Genomic DNA, 13,734 nt, shown 5'->3' with positions numbered 1-13,734 from the left:
CACAAAAAGTTATTAGCCATAATAGAGAAGATAGCCCTTAAAATAATTTATTTCTTTGCTGTTGTGCTTCTTCCGCAAATCTTTCAATACGCCACAGAGTAAGTCATAAGCATGCAATCTGTAAACACATCGCCACCGTTTCCTCCCCCCTCAGTCCTCCAAGCGATCTAATTTCCTTTGCTTGCATTTTTTGTTGTTCCAAACTTTCTACAGAATGAGTAAATAAAGCCACATGAGTAGCAGTAAAAAAAATTATGAGTAAAAACAGCCCGTCACGAGATGCACACTATTGGCAGTTGAGATCCAAGAAATGCATTTCGAGACTTCAGCGAAAAGCTTCAATACATCTTTCTGTTTACAACGCAATCGTCGGCAAATTTGGGTCCTGAAATCGGACGCTGTTGGCACAGATCTCTTGTTTCCTTCGGAGTAGACCCGATCAAGTCAGGCAAGGACCACGCCTCCGTCCAAGGAAGAAAAAAATAAAAAAAAAAACAGATCGCGAGTTCAAAGGCAGGGAACCTCCATTTATATGCGCGGGTCCGTTGTTGGCGCTCCAGCCGGCTCTGTTTTCTCAGCATGCTGAGAGGGAGAAAGTGCTCCTACAACGTATCTGGTGTCTTGTATACGAAGACGCCAGAGGAGGCTTCACAGACACGCCGGGCGGGGCGAGCGAGTGCGCGTGGCGATTCTAATTCGACGTGAGCGACGTCGAGATTTCGGCGTGCTTTCTTTTGTCACCCGGCATGTGTACACGCCCGGCAAGGGTTTCATTTCCGGCGTCAATTTGCATGACAAGTACGCACTTTCTCTTCTTGACAGTGAACGTTTCTTTCTTTGTACGGGTTTGTTTCGTTTACTGCTTCCTTTTTTCTTGTTTTCTTTCTCCTCCTCACTTTTTCGGCACCATACGTGTTTTGCCGTTCCGGCAATGGAACATCCGGGGACACCCGGCATTCAATCCAAGCTTTGCAAGAACGGTTTCTCCTTCAACAACCCGAAAAAAAAGGAAAACATATTCTCGCTCCTCCTATGTTCGATTCTTTTTTGGGTGCAAGATGGAAAGATGTGTGATTTGGAAAGTTCAAATGCATACGACTGAAGAGAAACTTGTATTTGGGCAGAGATAGCATGCCTGTTCTTTCATTACGAAATGCTATATCATGATTTTTTTTTATTCCGGGAGAAAGACTAGGAAAATAGCAGGGCCTTCATAATCCCTCCACAAACTTACAAGGTTATCTTCGTAGTGCTTGGCTGAAAATTGTCCGAACCCCATGTAATTCCTTGGCTAGCACAAACTGCCCACCCGGGACTATATGCGTCTTTGTTACTTCGTTTGCGAGAAAATAAAACATACATTTTTGTTTTTTTGAGCGCGCACGTCTGACTGTATCAGTACATCCATTGGCAAGACTGATCGGAAAAATGTCTGCATTGTGCTGCGCATGGCTAGCTGCACTAGCCAAAGAGGTGAGGCTTATTCAAACACCACACGCAGGGCGAATATCTCGTGTTCGTTTTATTTTACAGCATTGTTCTTCTGTTGCGTGTTCTCAAACAGCATTTATCCCATAGCGCATCCTCAATTTCATTTAAAGCGTTTATTCTGGCGCTCAGCACTTTTTGAAATTTCAGAGGTTCTCAAAAGTTTAAGTGCATCTAGCTTCAATGTCATCAACGTCATGCAAGTACCATACAAAAACGGGTCACTATCCTTGTTGCCTTTTGGAAATTAATGATGTTCCCCATCCTACGTTCACTTACTGTTCGGCGTAAAAGAGGTGTTATTTATATTTTAAGCATAAAATGCAACAAGTGCACCCTTCTACACGATTTGTTTCCGTGTTAGAGATACTGGAAGTAACAAAACTAAACAAAACACATTCACAAAATCCCGACTAAAAGTCAATCAGTCGAAAATTTGACTCTGATGGCCACGACCTAAACAGTTCGCAATAAACCAGTTTCATGCTGTAGTATCGTGGTGGTTGAGCGCCAAATTGAACCGTCAGATCACACTGAAATTCACTGTGTAGGAAGCCGTAAGCATAGTGCTTTTCGAAACGAGATAAGCCTGATCTGGAAACATTTAGGCCAAAGCTGAAAGTGCTGTTACGTTGAGAAAGAGCGTAGTACTTCGTTATACACACCAGCCTCACACCACTTTACATTCCTCGCTTCCACTCGGCGGTGGTGCCTCGACGGCGACATGCACCCATAGTAAGAAACAAGTAGATCCTGCTGTTACTCCATTGTTATTTAAGCATGAATGAAACGACGGACATGTAAAAAGCTAGAATTTAAATGTTTGCCTTTTCGAGACGTTTGACGTTTATTAACAAGTCTCCGAGACAGTTAACATGACAACCTTGCGACAATAATAAAATAATGAGAACGTTAACGATTTTCACAAAATGACGTTTCTATGATTTAGTATAACGAGTACAAACAAGTAGGGCAGTAAGCAAGAAGTCATCAAGCAAGTATTAGAAGAAACAAAAACAAAGCCATAATCCCATTCCGTGCGTCGTGTATCTTGTCGCTATTTTTTAGATGACAGTCATCCGACTACGCAAAGAAGGCTTGTTTATGGTAGTCTTGAGTAAAATAAGAAAACAATAAAAAACGTGCTCTAGCTTAAACTATCATGCGCAGTGAGGTTAACTACGATGAATGGGGAAGACCGCCCTACTGCGCATAGCAGTTATTTTAAATTTAATGAGCAAAATCAATTACGAAAAAAAAAGTTTCAACGTCTATGGTGTGCGCCTGCCCGCTCAAAAGCTTTCTTCCGATGAATCCCGTCTTCGCTCCTTCACTAGTATTCCTGCTGCACAAAGTTGCTCCCTACTGTATGCTTCCCTTGTTTCTGTTCAAGGCTGCTGAATGTTTTCTTCTTCATTGTTTCATTCCCAATATATGCTGAAAAGAATAAGCGAAGAAAAAGATAACAGCAGAGACAAAAATTTAACATGTATCGAGAATTTCCGACAATATTTCAATTTCTTTCCACCAGGCCCCCTCCCAGATTTGTTTCAAACAAAAGAATGCAGGCAGCCCATCGTACGTAGAGTCAGGGAAGAAAAGAACGAGGAGGCCCATAGCGCTAGAAAACGAGTTATCCTGAAAATTGGTCAACCCAAAGAGAAAAGTAAAAAAAAAAGGTAAGTACAGCGCTGTCTCCGAGGCAGCCACTAGCACTGAACAGAGAACAGACGCACTCATAAGCCGCGGCGCAGAATCAGTTCCTCCCCTCTAGCCGGCTTTCCCGCTCCAATATTTGAGTTCGTCTCCCATGCTCGCAAAGACTCAGGGGGCTCCGAGACGACCAAGCGCTTGAGAAGAGAGAGTTTGGGAGGGCGGGTGTGCAGTGCAGTGGCGCGCAGCAGATTTGCTTTAGGGTGAAAAAAAAAAGGTCAAAGCTAAAGGGTGCCACTCACTTCAAAGTGTCGAGAAAAAAAGAACTGCACATGCCTTCGAAAGTTCAAATAAGAAAATACAAATAATTACTGGCCGGTGGGAAAAAAAAGCGCGCCTCTACGTGGGGAACTTCGGGGGAGTATAAAGAATACACTGAGGGAAATATAAGCATGGAAAATGAAACGCCACTCCGTAAATATAAAAGGAAAGAGGGAACCCCTGACGCGTACATAGCAGTAGAGGAGCCCTGACTGAGCCAGAGTGACGGCCGCGGAGGAGAGCTTGGCCGTTTTAAACACACATCGCTCCCCTCCGCTTTTGCCGTGAAGAGAAAGAAGGAAAGAGTGAGAGACAGATAGATAGAGAGGAAGAGAGTGAGGTCTGCCCCTCGCACAGCCAGCACACGCGTGCTCCCCTGGCGGCGGTTTTCGCTCTTGGACTCCTCTGGCGTGTGTACCGCTGACGTCGACTTGCGGGGATGGCTAGGGTCGCTCTCGGGTCTGGGTCGCAGTCGGCGCTGGGCCGGCGCTGCGGTCGGGTGTAGTACGTTCGCGCTCCGCATGCGCACAATTTTCCGATGTGAAGCGGAACACTTTGCGGGCATTCCTTAATCCTAGTTGAGCAATCACTGTCAAGTTTCTTTTCTGAGGCCCGTTTTTTTTCACCTTTTAACGGACTGTTTCCTCCCTTCAAGCACGTGGGAAGCCGTCGCCAGGAAGTAGCCGGAAGAGCGCAGGTTCGACGGCAACCTCCTTCTAAGTCACTGCGGGGTTAAAGGAAAAATGTTTGCAGGATATACGAGTTTCAAGTAATTTTCTTCGCATGGACTCTCAACGGCTGCTGAGTGAACTTCGGAACCTCGGAAAATAATAGAAATCGTCGTGTTCCTTGGATCTGCTGGCGCGGCGTTAAAACTCTCTATCCTCTGTTGGTGCTAGTGCGTGTTGTGGATGTGTGTTTGTGTCTCACTGGTGTTGTGTTGGCGCCGGTGATCTGAAACTACTTCCGACCAGTGCATCAGGCTTGAGCATTCATCGTCGCTTCCACTGAAACAGCAGTCGTGTGCTTGCATTTCTGTGCGTGTGTGTGCAGTGATTTTTTTTTAACAACGTTGGTAATAGTAGCTTGACCCTTTCGAAGCGATACAGTCAGCTCTTCTTTCTTGGCAAAATTTATTCGCAGCATAGTTTTCTCTGTGAGGCCTGAGAGAGAATTTAGGCGAAGTTACAAAGGTGAGGAGTCCGTCACTTCTTACAACAGTTAACGTGAAGGAGCTTTGGACAATCAGGGATATCTGTTTTCAAGCCTTGGTTTCATTCCACTCAAAAGTAATTTATTTTCTTAGAGACGAAACGCAAGAACAGCATCCGTATTTTCCCGCGGCATTACGAAATATGCCCTTTCCAAACACCGAAAACCAAATATAACATCGTCTATAGCAACTGCTTGTTTTTAAATTTTGTTTCACGCATCTCGCTTTTTGAGAAGCACCTTGATTAAAGAATGGTTCCTCTTCAGACCGCAGCTCAAAATCCGCCTCATCAGAATGTCTGAAACATTGACCCCATGTCACTTATTTTATGCAGAGAAAATGAGCTGCTAATCGATTCACCGTGGTTAACATCAGGCGAAAATTTGATTGGTCGCGCTCTACGTGTATACTCGCCGCAATTCAATCCTTTCTTGCGGACGCGGTGTGGACAACTCGGCGTGGTACATTAAATGAACGTGTCTTCGAGTTATTCAAGTTGAGCACGAAAGCACACTCCGGACACCAGCCTACAACGGCTGCATTGCAGCGAACACGCCCTCTACAGAGAGAAGGCAGAGCAACAAACGAGCTCGAGCAAAAGCAAAGCTGGAAAGGTGGTGGGGCTGTCGCAAGAAATAGGTTTTGCCTCAACGATCAGCGCATCTGGCGTTCGCGGCGTAACAAGGCCAGGGAGAGGGAGTGAGTGTAAGAAGCGAAGGAGAACTAGCAGAGACCGAGGCACGTTGCAATCAGCGCAAGTGGCGTAATTGGTGACGGAAATAAATGAGGCGCTGATGACGCTGGCAGCAGCATCCACGGCAGCGGCGGTCGCCGGAACTCAATAAGCGCTGAGGGCAAGCCGACCACGGACATCCGGGCTGACGACAACGGAGCATCGTTCAACGCACGTGCCTGGACGACAAGCGACTTGGGCTTCGTGAAGAGGGGCATTGGCTTCTCTGCTACTCGCATATTTTCTTTTTCTTCTTTCGTATCAGTTTCGTTAGTGATCACATCTTTTTGGCGAGAGATAGAACCGTGTCAAGAGAGTGACGAGAGGAAACTAGCCGCGCTGGGTAAAGAAGCCGAGGATCGTTCCTAATTAGCCAGCCTGTACGGAAGAAGAAGCCGATGGGCGGAATCGATCGGTGCGATTAGAGCGAAAATTTCTCTGCCGAATAGACCGTTCTCGGCTGTCATTGGCGGAGCATTCTCTTGTTGTTGTCGGCATTGTGCCGCTGCCTCTCCGGCTTCCGGGAGCAGATTGGGGAGGATTCGTTTTTAGCGACGACCAAACGTGCGCCTCCTCTGTCGTGACCATTACCAGCTCGCCTCAGCAGATAGGGAGGCAGCGAGACAAGCTTCTACGTGTGTGGTCACCGTGCTTTTATTTGGCTTGTTTTCTTCCTCTTGGTGATTGCATTGGACCGTCTGTAAGCCGTGCGGACATTGTCTTTTAGGGCTCTTACTTCCCAAGACATGCGGTCAGTGCAGTGATCCCTTTCCGGACTGAGATTTGTTTCGATTTTTCGCCGACAAAGCGAATCATCGCCATCCTACGTCCAGCATCCAGTACTGCTTTTCTGGCCCTTCGAATGCGAGGGTGTCTGCTTGACCTTATTCGCTGCTTCGTATTTCGTTATTCTAGGCAAGTGTGCGATTCTCCCGAGAAATCCGACGCGAAAGGTGAAACTACCGCCGCGTTTGAGAGCTGCAGACGTTAGCGTGAATTGTCTCCTTCTGCAGCCTATGTTTTGCGTCTAGAAGTGACACTGTTCGTAAAGTGATCGCAGTATCGTGGCTTAGGGCATTTTCATAGCTAGCGACGCGCTGTGCCGCATAAACGTGAGTCACCAGTTAAAACAAAACTTCGGACAAATTCAGTTCGCATGGAAAATAAGGCTCACTCTATAGTATATTCATTTTCAACCGAAGTAAGGTCTGAATAAGAAAGGCTTGGATACAGACTATTGATTTGATACCTATATTTCACTGCTGTAGGTTTTTACTCTCATCTTTCACACGGGCCTGAAGATTCAGTGAAGCGTCACGGCAGAAAACGCACAGTTACTGACCTCTGCCTCCACTGGCGTCTGCCATACGAGTAGACCATATACGTGTTCTCTCAGAGCGCAACTTATGTTTGAGCGCCATTTAATTACAGCTTTAATTTCATATGGCTCGTAGAAGGCTGCGAAAGACCTGAGTGCCATTTTCTCCGTAACCGGGCAGTTTACTGGATTTTGGGGCTTGAAGCGTTCTGCTGCTTCTAAAGAAAGCACGCGAGAAAGAGTACCACAGAGAATGAAACCGCTTTGGCGAGGATGAAAGTGCAAAAGCTTGAATTGACTCGAGCGCAAACGACGAAAGGGAACAAGGCGAAAGAGCACAAGCCAAAGACCGTTTGCAAAAACCCGCCTTCCGTCCACTATTATCGCCCGCATAGCACCGCGCGTGACAAAGCGGTCATTTTTTTTCTCTCTCTCTGCGGGTAGCGCTTCCCTGAGAGCCAACTCGTCTTCCCGCACCCGCCTTCCGCTTCGACCATTCACAATCCATCGTGGCTAAGGAGTAAGGAAAGAAGGAACGCACGCCAGAAAGGCGCAGCGTTGGATTTCCCTCCAGCGAACTGTTGCAGGTCTCATTCCGCTTTCTTTCCCACTGGCAGACTTTTGTGTTGATGTTCCGTCTTCTTTTAAAGACGGCTTTGGAGCACGCGGGACAGCTGAAGACGTCTTTGGTTTCGGAAGAATGAGACGAGACGTTTTCCAACGGCCCGGATGCCTCCGTGACGTTGCCGCAAGAGTGAGGGCATCGTGCTAACGGCCGAGCAAGCGGAAAAAAATAATAAATACACAAATAGAACGAAGGAGGAGAGTGACATGCGAGCAACGGCAAGCCAGATGTGGCTTTTTGATCCGCGGGACTAAACGTTTTCTTGCCTCGCTAGCAAGTGAGCGGGGCAGAGAAGGACAGCGGCTATAAAAGAGACTACTGGGAAGCGGCGGGAAAAAGAGGCATAAATACGGCAAACAGAAAAAAGAAAAGAAAAGAAAGGGAGGCCCAAGAAAAACATGAACCAAAGAAAAGGCAGTGGGCAGAAGAGATTCCGGTTCAGCGGAGCGGCACTGATGTCATCCAGTTTGACGCGCGGAGACCCGGCCCATGAAATAGGGAAATCTCTCGGTGGCGGAGAAAACGCCGTGGCGCCTTATCGATGGATGACCCGAGCCGGAGTTTTTTTGCCGTAGCGCAGCACCCTTTGTGCCGACGGCACCCGCAGAACAAATTGCAGGTTTTTCTGCTCCTGTTTGCCTCGCTCGAAGAATAGGAAGAAAAAGAGCGAAAGCAAACAAAGGGTGGCCGAGTTTTAGTCGGCTAGATCGAAGCTGCCCTGGGACGCTGCTCGCGTTCTCGCAACACGGATCGAACAACTGCAGAAGCGTGCGAGTGATAAGCCTTCCCCACGGAACACCTTCTATTTATTTCGTTTTTTTTTTATTCAGAAATCGCAGTCCAAAGCAACGGATTTCCCTGCACTCTTTGTTTCAAATTTCACAGTACAGAATTTCGTGTCCCGCCATATTTTTGGGATTGCTTTTTCCTAGTTGAGCTGGCATAGAACCGCTCGCACTTTGGTTCACGTGAAACAGAGCCTGCGCAAACGACAAAAAACACCAAGCAGTTTTGCGACTGACTGCTGTTAATCGTCGTTTTTTGATAGCATTTCCGAAACCCTTACTTCCAGTTTAGGCTCTTCGGCCGCTAGTGTTGTGTGCCCCAGGAAAAGAATAAGAGGATAGTCTTATCCTGAATTCATTCGGCGGGTATAGAACGTCTGCGCGAAACTATGACAGCCTAGAATAACATCCCACCTTTATCACTCGAAGCCAACCAATTCATCATCGCCACGAAGACTTTCCCAACTGCCGCGTCTCGGTGAGCGGCTTCGTGGAAAGAGTAGCCATGTTGGAGCCGCTTTGTCGTGCGTGCTGTGCTGTGAAAAAGTGGAGTGCTGTGCGTGAAGCGATGCCCGACGAAGGAGCGTCTGAACCGGCGGGTGTGACGGCCGCGGGGCGGCGGCATGAGACGAATAGAAGGCGATCCGCAAGATTCCCAGCGCCGTGCGCCAGGACGCTTTCCTCCCGGCAAAAGCCTTCCCACTGGCCCGCTACACTTGACTGCCGGATTGTCGCCATTGTGATTTATGGTGAGCGCTCCTCTTCTTGGTGTTTTTTTTTTCTTTTCGCGTCATGCATGGCCTCGAAAACTGGAAAGTCTTGAAAACTGAGGACACGACGAAAAGGGAGACATTTAAATGTGCCTGACTGGCTGAAATGGAAGCCTTAATATACCTCGCGACTCAAGTTCTTTTAGTGAACGGGATGGGAAAAGATTTTGATCATTGTCCTTGCCCCTCGGAACTGGCTGAAGCGATCAGTTAGTGATGTGACTGTACCACTATCACACTATGTCAACACGTTCCAGATAGTGTGCTGAGAGTCCGTTGACGGCGACGTGCTGAACCCGCACCGCCTTCGCGATGATCACAACCGACTCAACTCGCACTATTGACTGCTTAGTGCTAGGGCGTCGCAAAGAGAAACAAAGTCACAAAAGGCAAGGGCCAGCAGCAAGTTACTCATGCTTTATAGCTCTGTCTAACACCTGTGATAACTTGTGTCCATGGTAGAGAGAGGGTGTGGTTGATGGTCCTTTGCGATCACAAAAATGAACAAGGGAGGGGAAAACCTCAGGTTGCTGGAGCCAACGTTTCGACAAGGGGACTTGTCTTCGTCTGGCCAAAGCGTTCATCATTGGCAGGGATTAAATAGGGCCTTCGCTCCGAGGAGGAAGGCCCCGGGGGTGGGGAAGGAAAGTGGTGTGAGAGGGGATGCGTGTCAGGAAGGGGAGGGAGGTGAACCTTGATTCGTTAGGCTGCAATAGTGGAAAAACTTGTATCCGGGGGGTGTGTAATGAACAAAGGCTTTGAAGGGGCTGCGACGGGGGGAGGCGCTGTAGGACCTGAAAAACTCAGATAAGAGGATTAGTCAGCATGGTACAGGGAAATGAGAAGAAGGCAAACAACATAGGCTGGCACTGGAAGGCGGGGTATTTCCAAGGAAGGACAAGGCAGGGGGGGGGGGGGAATGGCTCGAGTTCAGAGAAAGCCAAAAAGGTGGGGCGGAGGGGGTAACAGGAATGTCATGGTTTCCGAGAACTGATAATAGGGGATTAGGAGAAAAAAAAAAGAAAACGGGGGGGGGGGGGGGGGGTGAGTCACAGGGAGACGGTGAGAAGGCCGGAAATGTGGTGGAAGATATGACGTGGGAAGGAGGACACAGGGGCGCAACAAAAAACCGGACATAGAAGCAGACAGGGACAAGCCCTTGCCCCTGTCTACCTCCACGCCCGCGCCCCCCATCCCGCCCCTGTGTCCTCCTGAAAAGATAATATACTTATGCGAGCTTCTAGGAAATGGTCTGAGCACGTGCAAGTCATTTGTTAATTTAAAATTATGCTAACCCTGGAATGTACCTGAGAGATTCCAGGTTTCCTCTAGACATGTTAATCCCTGTTGGTTGCAGTGTTTTAAATTTGTGGATTAGGAATGCTTCTCTGTATTTTCTGTCCCTAGTCGATTTGAAGCCTGACTGAAGAATGAACAATTTGAGTTCGTCGAATTTGTGATGGCGTTGATTAAAATGGGTCGACACTGCCTTCTGTTCATTCCGTGTTGTGTCAGCCCGGTGCCCGTTTAATCTGGCACTCATTGTTTGCCCGGTTTCCCCGATATATTGTTTCTGGCAGAAGGAGCACTGGAGCATGTAGATAATATTGGACGATGTGCAGTCAACACTAGTCTTTATATCGAAACTGAAATCGTTTGCCGTACTTTTAACCGTAGTGTCCCTTTGTAAATGTTTACATGTCTTGCATCTAGGTCGAGAGCATGAAGTTACTGTCGGTGGTGGTTTCTTACCGAGCCTAGCATGCACCAGGATGTCCTTCAGGTTTGTGTTGCGTCTGTATGTTACCCTTGGTGCGTCGGGAAATATTTTCTTGAGACGGTCGTTACCAGTTAAAATGGGGTGGCCTTTCCGCAGGATATTGTTTATGTTGGGAAGCGCGTTTGAGTATTTCGTTATAAGTGCAGGAGGTCGTTGACTGTTAGCTTTTGTTCGTATTTTAAGAACTACATCTCGTTTCAAAGTGGTTGCTCGTTGGAACGCATTATTGAGGGTTGTCTGTGGATGGTTTCTGGTGATTAGTGTGTTTTTTAGCGAGTGTAGGTGTTTCAGGTAGTCGTCGTCGTCGCTACATATTCTTCTCAGTCTCGTTGCCTGTCCTACGAATATACCTTGTTTGCAGTGTCTTGGATGATGGCTAGTGAAATCTAAGTATTGTTGTCGGTCAGTGGGCTTCCTGTAAAATGTGGTTTTGAGCTTGCTATTTTCTAAACGGACAGTGGTGTCAAGGAAATTGACTTGCGTTTTCGAGGAGTTGAAGGTGAATTTAATGCTAGAGTGGCATGAATAGAAATGTGTGACGAATGTCTTTAGGGTCTCAGCCCCATGCTCCCATATCATGAAAATGTCGTCTATGTAACGCAGGTATATAAGTGGTTTTTTAGAAATGAATTGAGAAGTTGAGATTCTAGTAGCCCCATAAAAATGTTCGCGTAAGTGGGTGCGAAGGGAGTGCCCATGCTTGTTCCAAATACTTGAAGGTAGTAAGAAGAATCGAATTCAAAGTAGTTGAGTGTTAGTACCAATTCAAGTAGCGTGAGGTACACTTCAGTTTCGTGCGGGTGAGGACTTTGAGTTAGAATTTTGGAGAGTGCGTCGATACCTTCATTTATGGGAATATTTGTGTACAAAGCGGCGACGTCAAGTGTGACAAGTATGCTATCTGCTGGGATAATGGAAGCCTGATTCAGAGACTCTATTATGCGGAGAAAGTGCGGTGTATCATCGACAAAGGAAGGGAGGTGGGTAGGAATATCTGCAAGATAGTTGTTCAGGAAAATTGATAAGTTCTCTGTGGGCGTGTTATTGTTTGAAACGATAGGTCTGCCGGGGATATCTGCGGTAAACAAGTCTTCTGCGGAAACCTTATGGATTTTGGGAAGTAGGTAAAAGCGTCCCGCCTGTTTGTTTAGCGGATTTAAGAAGTGGTAGTCGGACTGCGTGATTAGTTCCCGTGATAATAAGTTTGCCAGTTTGTTCAGAATCAATTTGCAGAACTCTGAAGTGGGATCTGAATCTAATTTCCTATAATGACAAGGGTTGTAACGAGAAATGGTGTTTAATTTCTTTCATCAGATGGTGGAAATTTGGGGAAGTCGGTAATGATCCATAACATAAGAGTAGCGCAAAACCAGGACGACGGACAAAAGGGGAGATAACACACACCCACAACACAGGCGCAACAAATTCTTTACCGCCAAAATGCAACGTTACCAACGCCTAGAATCGTCCTCGTGCCTTCCTCGGATCGTGGAGCCTTTTCTACAATGTCAATGCGAAAATGCAGTGTGTAATCACGATATTAGCTAAATCGAGCGTGAAGTGTTTTATACGTCAAAGGGTAAGGAAATCCGATGGAAGAAACGTCCCGATCCACTATGCCAAGACGTACGAACTGCCACAAGCTAGGTTTAGTGGTTAAGAATTGAGGAGCAATTAGCGAAGGATCCGTAAGCCGCACGGTGGTCGAATATAATTTTCCGCCCCAAGCCTAAAATGCAGCAAGGAATTTTATAAAAGCATAGACACACATTCTCGTTAAACACCAGAGACCCACACCAAAAAGAAAAAGTTCATAGCGCTATTTTTGAAAAAGGAGCTCTTCCTAGGGCATTTGGGAACCGGGCCAACTTGTATTCCTTCTCACTTTCGGCGTGCTTAGCGCGGATGGCATTACGAATTCTTGATTTTGCGCTTTAAACCAGCTTGCACTGTGCCACTGTATACTAACTTCATGAAATATCTTGGGCAGGGGCTCGTTAAATCCAGCGCATGGAATTAATGGTATAGCGTAGAAATTCTACGCAAATATGTGCCTTCATCAATTTCTACTTCGTGCGCAATTTTTTTTTGCACGACGTTATCTAGCAGTTCTGTATAGCAGGGCTGCTTTGCTGGATGCGGTTGTTGCGACGGGCGCATTATTACAGCAGGAGCCGTTTCCCAAATTGTTTAGCACCGGCGAACGAGTACCGGGTCCTTCGCCCAAACTTTCAGTCTACGTAGCACGAAGTGGAGCTGTAAGTACGATTTATCTGGAGCATTGCTTAAGCCCCATCAGGTTTTTGGGAACCTGACACGGAATGGGACTGCAAGGGTGCTCAACCGTAGATGGTGCGTCCACTTTCTTCCTCCCCTTGACCTGTGATTTATGCTGCATCCGCTTATCAGTTAACGACACTGTCGGCAATGCTTAGCCCTTAGGTGGCACTGTTAAATGTTGCACAAGCAACTGTGTTTAAGCGGTGACATAAAAATTGTTTTTCATTGGCCAGCAGCCATAGCTCAGCTGTCGCTGAGTTCGCGACTTTCCCAATAGTGGCAAGCGTCGGTAATTATTTAACCACTTAAAACAGCAGTTGTATCGTAAGCAATTGGACTTCCAGAGGTTTATACGTATACCTCGAAGGCGTTACGATATTTATAATGAATCTCTAGAAGATTTCAAGCTTTCGAAGGCAATAAATTTTGGTTAAAATAAAGTAATCACTAGTAAAGAAAATTTTATTAAACAATGAAAAAACAATGTTCTTTCAGAAATGCGCTTTTTTTTTTTTCAGGGCACGGAAAGAGGCGGAATGCATATATTGCGCCAGTTATTTAAGCCTAAGTTCACACTTGCTGCAAGACAACCATTTTCCCAATTATATGCTATTTTTCAATTGCCTGCAAAAGCACCAATCACATTTCAATCCAAGAAAACCAGAAAAATACAGGCACGAAAATATTCACCAGGCATGAAATTTTTCTAAAAAGACAAACATTTTCCGCAGATGCCATCAGCGCACGCAGCTCGTATTCCGGCGTTTT

The 13,734-nt window shown here is 46.7% G+C and overlaps 1 protein-coding gene across 1 annotated transcript in view; it reads left to right on the top strand.

Moving 5' to 3' along the window:
- The first annotated feature begins 3,949 nt into the window (after window positions 1-3,949).
- Window positions 3,950-13,734, top strand: part of LOC149371895 (cell adhesion molecule Dscam1-like) — a 174,886-nt gene continuing 165,101 nt past the window's right edge. Inside the window, exon 1 of the mRNA XM_089566211.1 lies at window positions 3,950-8,885. Within this exon, the coding sequence (XP_089422337.1) occupies window positions 8,642-8,885 (244 nt within the window). The 5' untranslated portion in view covers window positions 3,950-8,641. The remainder of the gene's footprint in view (window positions 8,886-13,734) is intronic.

This window comes from Amblyomma mixtum, chromosome 1, assembly GCF_055824585.1.
Source record: "Amblyomma mixtum isolate Tamu chromosome 1, ASM5582458v1, whole genome shotgun sequence".
NCBI classification, from domain to species: domain Eukaryota; kingdom Metazoa; phylum Arthropoda; class Arachnida; order Ixodida; family Ixodidae; genus Amblyomma; species Amblyomma mixtum.
The sequence above is the reverse complement of the archived record's forward strand: the minus strand, read 5'-3'. Positions and strand labels throughout refer to the sequence as shown.